The sequence below is a fragment of the Asparagus officinalis genome, chromosome 5, assembly GCF_001876935.1.
Source record: "Asparagus officinalis chromosome 5, Aspof.V1, whole genome shotgun sequence".
Taxonomy (NCBI): Eukaryota; Viridiplantae; Streptophyta; class Magnoliopsida; order Asparagales; family Asparagaceae; genus Asparagus; species Asparagus officinalis.
The window spans coordinates 6,503,712-6,511,547 of NC_033798.1; the positions used below are offsets into that span (position 1 = coordinate 6,503,712).

Here is a 7,836-nt window from a genome sequence, read left to right on the forward strand (position 1 = left end):
GGGAAAATGTAGCAAGGATGAGGAGTTCCGCCCGTTCCGGCGGTGGCCCCCGGTTCTGATGCCGACGTTCATCGCCGTCAATGTATTGTTGTTTGCGATCTCGATGTATGTGAACAATTGCCCTAAGAATTCGAGCTCGTGCGTTGCTGGGTTTTTAGGGCGATTCTCGTTCCAGCCGCTTAAGGAGAATCCTCTGTTTGGGCCTTCAGCTGCTACGTGAGTTTTTGAGTTTTTGGTGATTTGTTGTGATTTTTTGGGTGAATTATGGATTAAAATTGGATTTTTAAGTCCTTGTTGATGAAAAAGATGGGATTTTGGTTGAATAATGACATAAATTGTTTTTGGTAGAATCCCACAATGAATTGTGTTTTTTTGCCTATATACAAAAATATTTACAAATTTACCCTTAATATGGATATTTGCTAATCCACCCCGAATCTAAGTTGTTACTAATTTAATTCGTAATTAGACAGCGTTGAGTTAAAATAACCCAGATTTAACGTGGTTAGATTGGATAAATGTGGTATAGGTCTGTTCATTTGATTGGAAAGTGTTCTCCCTAGAAATCTAAGACACATCGTGTTTTTTTTTAACCTATAGATATTTGATAAGTTACCTCCCAGTTCCACCACATAAGAATATTCGTAATATTTCTTTTAGTTGTTTAGCTGAAATTTCCCCTTTGATCCTTCGTAAGCTAATGAGATTAAGTTTGAGGGTATTTTCACTCCATATGGTAAAATTGAGAAGTAAACTGGTAAATATGTTTGACTTGCGAGGTATGCAGGTTAACAACCCAAATGAATAATGGTTCTTAAATTTGACGGTGGTTTGAATAGAATGAATAAATGGTTTCAGGCATATATTTTAGAGAATAATTGTGAGTATAAGTCCCTCATGCTCGTTAGTAAGAGTTTATGGAAAATCTGCAGCTATAAAAACAGAATGCCTCTTAAGTCTAGCAAAAGTCACGTAGGCGGAGGCTACAAGTAAGAATCATACACTGAGATAAAAATCCCACAGTAGTTATAGATGATGGTCGAGGACATGTTATTGTTCATCATTCAAAAAGGATGAGGAAATGTTTGTTGTCAATCTTATGAACGTTTAGCTTATTCTATGATGGTTGGTGATATAGATGTTGGATTGGCTGAAATGAAGTTGAAAGAGTCATTGCTAGTAGTAAGCTATCTTTGGTGCTTTTGTGTTGTAAGCTCCATGAAATAAGCTCTTTGACAATTTCATCGATTGGCTTCATTTGCGTATGATGGTGCATTGCATCTAATACACCATTTAGAGTGTTTAGATGATACTGGTACATATATGTGTTTTGGACAAAATGACTAAATGCCCCTTCAAGTGTTAGTGAACTCTCAACCTTCTTCCTTAAGTATCTAACTACTTTCCCTTAAACTACTTATATGGCACCAATGTGGTCATTTTCTTAGCCCACATCAATTTTTAAACAGATCGACCATGTGACAATGCTTTTTTCTTTCATTTTTTTATATTTCTTGTATTTTTTGCTATAAAAAAATGATTTTCCAATCCCAACAAAGGCATAAAAGGGTAAAAAGGTGTTGGAGAAAGTGGTTGAGAAGTTTTCTGGGGACGCGGGGTGGGGGTGTCTTATGAAGAAATCCCAAAAACAATGCTGCAAAATTGATCTGTTAAATATTTGATTGTGGACTCACAAAATGACAACATTGAACCCATAAACATAGTTTAAGGGGGAAATAAGTAAATTGATATTTAATGAGGAAGTTCAGAGTTCAACAATACTTTAACTGGTAGTTGGTCATTTTGTCCAAATGCTTTTGAGGAAACAAATAAACTAGAGGAGAGTTGATGGTTGTAGATGTGAGTAAGAGAGAATTTGTTCAAAGTAGTAACCATTTTCTATACCTGTTATATTGAAACTAATTGATGTCCACTTATGTTTAGATATTACTAATACAGGGACAATTTTAAGGGAGGAGAGGGAGGGGCCATAGTTTCCCCAAGAGTTTTCAGTTTGCTATATGTACCCATGAATTTAAGGGTATACTAATTAAAATTAACAGCAAAAAAATTCAGTTCGTGACTAATTGGCTACTTTATCTGTCTTAAAGAATGTTGAACCCAAAAGCAACATCATCTAAAAATATGGGACCCACTCCTTGTTATTTGGTTTGGGTATGATATTGTTAACATGTTTTGTTCTCACAAAGACAACCTTACAAATATTATATTTGTATAGTCTTTTTTATATTAGTCCCTTAGCTCTTTAGTATTTTGAATCAGCACTTCAAATTATTGAATTTGCCATTAGATACCCCAATTTTATATCTTGTCATTCTACTGTCATTTGGAGGGATTAAGTTGAAACAACTTATAAGAAGTGGTAAACCTAATAGCAGCATTAATGATGTAAGTTTATTCAAGAGGCCTTTTAAATTGAATTTTCTTAAGTTGGTGGGGTAGCTGAATTGAGTTATATTGTAGCTTTTGTATCGTTAAATTTATGGAGGATCTTTCGGAAATCAACAAAAAGCAATATGATTTAGTTGATAACTAGTTTGTCTTTATTTGCTCATCTATGACACTGCTCCCCCCACCCCCACCCCCACCCCACTACCACCACCCCAAAAAAAAAGGAGAAAAAAAACAAAAAAAAAATTTGGATTCATCTCTGTATTATTAAGCATAGTTTTGAAGGCGATATATGCATAACTATTACATGATAATTATTCATATTGCTCTTAGCAAGCTGGTATGGTTCAAATTCATAACTATATTGTGTATAATGAACAAAGAATGGTGTAGACCGCAATAATGATGGTGATGGAGAAAGAAGGGTTTTCTTTCAGTTGACATTTGAAAAGAATGAAGGATAATAAGTGTTCTTGCATTCTTTGTTTGAGATGTAACAATGAGACAAATATAGGTTTCAAGGCATTAAAACTTCCTCATTGTGTCAGAGTAATAATTATGCTAGAGTGATATGTTGAATGAACCCTAAAAGTGTAGTCTTCAAAGTATGAAGATACATATCCATACTCTCTTGGTGTAGCAACCAACTTCATATATGTGCCCATATATTGTTCCAGATTATTGCATTCTATTGCTGATAGAGCTGTTCACGCGCTATTCTGGCACTGGGAAATTACTTCCATCAGGGCCATTTAGATCTATACCATAACAGGGTTTATGTTGGTAGTGGGATGATGTGTTTCAGTTCCTGTCATATATTAGCAAAATGTTAGTTGTCACAAATTTCTTCTTATGCATTGAACATTATGTATATTCTAATTTTCAAAATAAATAAATAAATAAATAAATAAATAAAATCATATGGTCTAATCAATCATTATTCGTTGACAAATATTTCGTTTTTCCTGAGAAGCATGACACATTGGTTCATTTTCCTTTTTCCTCTTTTTTTTGGAGAAAAATGAGACATTGGTTCCTGAAATGATAGTTTGTACTCATCCATACTTTCCTTTGTGTTTTGATATTTCAGGTTATTGAAGATGGGGGCTCTAGAAGTAAGTAAAGTGACCTATGATCACGAAGCATGGCGCCTTATCACGTGCATGTGGCTTCATGCAGGGTTTATCCATCTAGTTTCCAATATGCTGAGCCTCGTTTTTATTGGAATTCGACTTGAACAAGAATTCGGCTTTTGTATGTAGCAAATTTATTTAATTTATTTCTTCGTTTCTTGAATTCAGCATATCTAATTCGAGATTACTTTGAACAAGAATGACTCTGTTTTTGTAACTTACAAATTTGCTTTAAATAATTGCAGCTGAAGGCTTTGTTTACTAATATTTACTTGATATTTTCTTCATGCCATCTCATAGCAACTAAAATGATGGTCTATTATGTTTTATTATATCCTCATCAATAAAACAGTGTGCAAAATATGTTCATTTTTTATTCAAAAGAGAAAATCAAAAAAGCCTTGAAACCCATTAAGATGAACTTGTTAGTGATCGGAGGAATCTAATGAGAGGTGGAATTATGTTGAAACATTTTGAACTCACTACTAACATATGAATATCTGATCATTTGTTGGGTGGTTAACTTTTAAATTTAGGCAGCATCTGAAGCTGCTTTATTTTCCGTGCTTGATTTTCAGTTTAATAAGAGTTCTTTTAAGAAAATTTAAGAAATTTTGTTGCAGTATCTGAAGCTGCTCTATTTTTCGTGTTTGATTTTAAGTTTGATAAGAGTTCTTGTAAGAAAATTTAAGAAAAGTTGTTGCAGTACTTAATCTTGCTCATTTTACAGTGAGGATTGGTCCCTTATACATCATCTCAGGGATCGGTGGGAGCTTGATGTCTGCTTTGTTCATCGAATCCACTATCTCAGTTGGAGCTTCTGGTGCTCTTTTCGGGTTGCTTGGTGCTATGCTCTCAGAACTTATTACAAACTGGACTATTTATGCAAATAAGGTATTTCAGGAATTTTGGTGTTCATTAGATGTTAGGCTCGTTGGATTTTTATTAATTATATGGATAAACACTAAAATACGAATGACCTCTACCATAAGAGATAAAGAGGTTGCTTCTGTTGACAATAAAATAAGACAGAACCAATTGAGATGGTTTGATCATGTACGATGGAGACCACTACAGCACCATTTAAGGAGGATTCATGATAACTAGACTACAATAGTTACATTACTCTGGTACTGAAGACTAAAAAATATGGGGGTCTTTCCTTGTGAATTGCGAGGAAAAGTCATGAGTTTCTACAGACTATATACCCCATATATTGTGTCTTGCAGTACAATTGTAGTACAGTTCATGTCGTCCAATTATCATTTCCCAAGAAATTTGATTGAAAGAAATTAAGATAAATATGATGATGGTTATAGCTTGATGGAGGAGATAACCTTAACTAAATGGAAGAATAAAATTCATGTAGCTGGACACAAAAAATATTTAAGATAAAAGGCTTTGTTATGTTATTGTTGATGTTGTTATTGTTGTTGTTGTTATTGTCGTTGTTGTTTATAGGTCTAATTGTGGATGGATCTCTGTACTATCGCCCAATTGTTGATGGAACTCCTATGGTTCTATTCTTGTAGATAGACCTCCAGATTGATAAAATTTTCTTGCTTTTACCCTAATGCTCTGTTTGGGAGCTCACTAAGAGAAGGGATGGAAGGGCAAAGAAAGGAAGGAAATTTGTTAATTTTTCCTTCCCCTCCTTTACTCCTTAAATTGGGGTGTAAGATTTTAGTCTAAACTTTCCCCACTTTCCCCTCCTCTACTCTCTCAATAAAACTCCCAAACAAGATTAAATTTAGATTTCTCTTCCCCTTCCCTTCTCTACCCTCCACCCAAACACAGCATAAAAGAAAGGGAAGTTGCTTTTGACAAATAAACCTCTTGAGGGTAAAGGAGTCAGAAATTTAACTCAGGGTTATCTGCAACGATAAAACTACATAGGTCTACTTGCAATTGGGTACAGGAGATCTATCCACAGATAGACCCCTGATTGATAAATTTTTTTCACTTTTACCCTAAAAGAAAGGGAAATTGCTTTTGACAAATAAACTTCTTGAGGGTAAAGGAGACCTTTTGAGGGTAAAGGAGTCAAAAATTTAACTCAGGGGTTAACTCAGGGGGTCTATCTGCAACGATAAGACTACGTAGGTCTATTTGCAATTGGGCGATAGTACAGGAGATCTATCTACAGCTAACCCTTGTTTGTATGATCAAATATCTAATATTTTTCTTTTATGTCAGTTTGCAGCATTATTGACCCTGGTGGTAATCATTGGAATCAACTTAGCGGTTGGGTTCCTCCCTCATGTGGACAACTTTGCTCATATCGGAGGATTTATGACTGGGTTTTTGCTTGGATTTGTGCTTCTAATCCGTCCACAGTTTGGATATGTTAGCCAGAAGAATGTTCCAATTGGATATCATGCTAGCGCACCAAAAAAACCAAAGTATAAGACATATCAGTATATATTATGGGGCATCTCTATTGCGTTGCTAATTATTGGGTAAGTCTGAAAGATTGTGATCTCCAAATCTTATTACATTAGACGTTGGAATGGTAGCTCTTTATGGTGTGGATTTACCTATGCCATTTGGTGGTGCTTGATAACTTTTGATAACTTTTGTTAACTCTTTCATACAATTCTTGAGCATATGAGAAGAACCTACGTTTATAGTTATTCATGAGAACATCATGTCTGTTTATGTAAGTATGTTTAAAAGAACTAACATCAATAAGCATGATATCACAAAAATTACGAGGGTATGTGGAGGTTATAGTGCATTAAGACAACACAAATGGACAGTGGTCCTAGAAAATCATCTTAGTTATTTTTAACCTTTCATATATTTTATTTTATTTTATTTTTTTGATAAGGTTTTTTATCATTACTTTTGAGGAGAAGGTAGACATCTTGTTACATTCATAAGAATATAATAATTCAACCACTTCACCTAAGCCTCCTGAATTCTTGTAACTTAGAAGGACTTTCGTCACATTAGACCCCAGATCTTTGTTAGTTCTATATAGACCATCAAAGTATCATATATCTAAATTAGACTCCAAATTATATACTTTTTTGAAATAAAGGGTCTTGTTTTAAACAACTTTGTAGATTTAGGGGTTTAAATTAAAAATACGAGCAACTTAACATGATTTGGGGTGTAAATTAAAAATTATATGGGGTGTTATTTAAAACAACTTAAAGGATTAGGGGTATAATTTAGAAATATGAAGATTTAAGGATCTAATATAGAAGTAACAAAGATTTGAGGGTTTAAAATAACAAAAGCCTATTTATAACAACAAAAGAGTGTGCATGAGTATTTTCTTTGTTACCGTCCTTGGTCTATTAGTGTTACAGAGATTTGTGCATGTTGATTGATAAATCTAATATTGGCTTGAAATTTTTGTAGGTTTATTGTTGGTCTGGTATTGCTCTTCCAAGGCTTTGATGGACACAAACCCTGCTCGTGGTGCCATTACCTGAGCTGCGTTCCCACTTCAAGCTGGAGCTGCAATAAGTCATCAAAGTCAGTGTCTTGCATGGTAACTTTCTCTATCTTTGTTGCAACCTTATTGAGGTTTTTCTGGTAAATTTCACAAAACTACTGTGAACTAGGGGGGTTTTGCACAAAATTACAATAAACTCTTTTATTAGAGAACTATCATGAACTCTTTTTTTACTATCATACTTGACAAAAGAAGAGTAGCACATGACATGTGGACTATTTTATTCTTTTGTACATTTTAATTAATACGGAGAGAAATTGGGTTAGGGCTAATAGATACTAATAAGGGTCATTTAGATCTTTATCCAAAACGTTAACATGTAGTAATAATTTCCTAAGGCTAATGATACCTTCTGCAATTTGAAAGTTCATATTACTTTTTTTTCTGATAAAAAAGTTTATGATGGTTTCGTGCAAAACCTCCCGAAGTTCATGATATTTTTGTGAATCTTTATTCCAATTTAAGAAAATCTCATGGCCTAACATCAATTGCGTTTAGTCCTCAATCCAGTCACTTACATTTTGCTACATATACTTGTGTTTTAATGTTCTCTGATTCTAGTTCTAAACAAATTTTGTGAATCTAAAGATGTTTTTCCCCCCGGTATTATACGGTTTTATTTCTAACTAGCAGTAACATTATTACAGTCATCTCAAATCGGGTATCAGTGGAATTTGACATGCTCAGACTCTGGAAAAACTAAAAACTATTTGTTGAAGGATGCGACTGATGCCCAAATATTAGAACTTTGCACGCAACTTTGCACCTGATAGGAGAACAGAATCCTTGTTCCAGTTATTTCTAACATGTATATTTTCTGTACAC

At 34.1% G+C, this 7,836-nt stretch overlaps 1 protein-coding gene across 1 annotated transcript; it reads left to right on the forward strand.

The window, feature by feature from the left end:
- LOC109842783 (RHOMBOID-like protein 1) lies at positions 1 to 7,830 on the forward strand (the record flags this gene model as incomplete). The annotated part of the gene is given in 6 exon segments (XM_020411665.1): positions 1 to 216; positions 3,503 to 3,666; positions 4,276 to 4,439; positions 5,742 to 6,004; positions 6,915 to 7,047; positions 7,659 to 7,830. Coding segments are annotated over 6 exon segments (1,063 nt in total), but the record flags the coding sequence as incomplete, so codon positions are not given.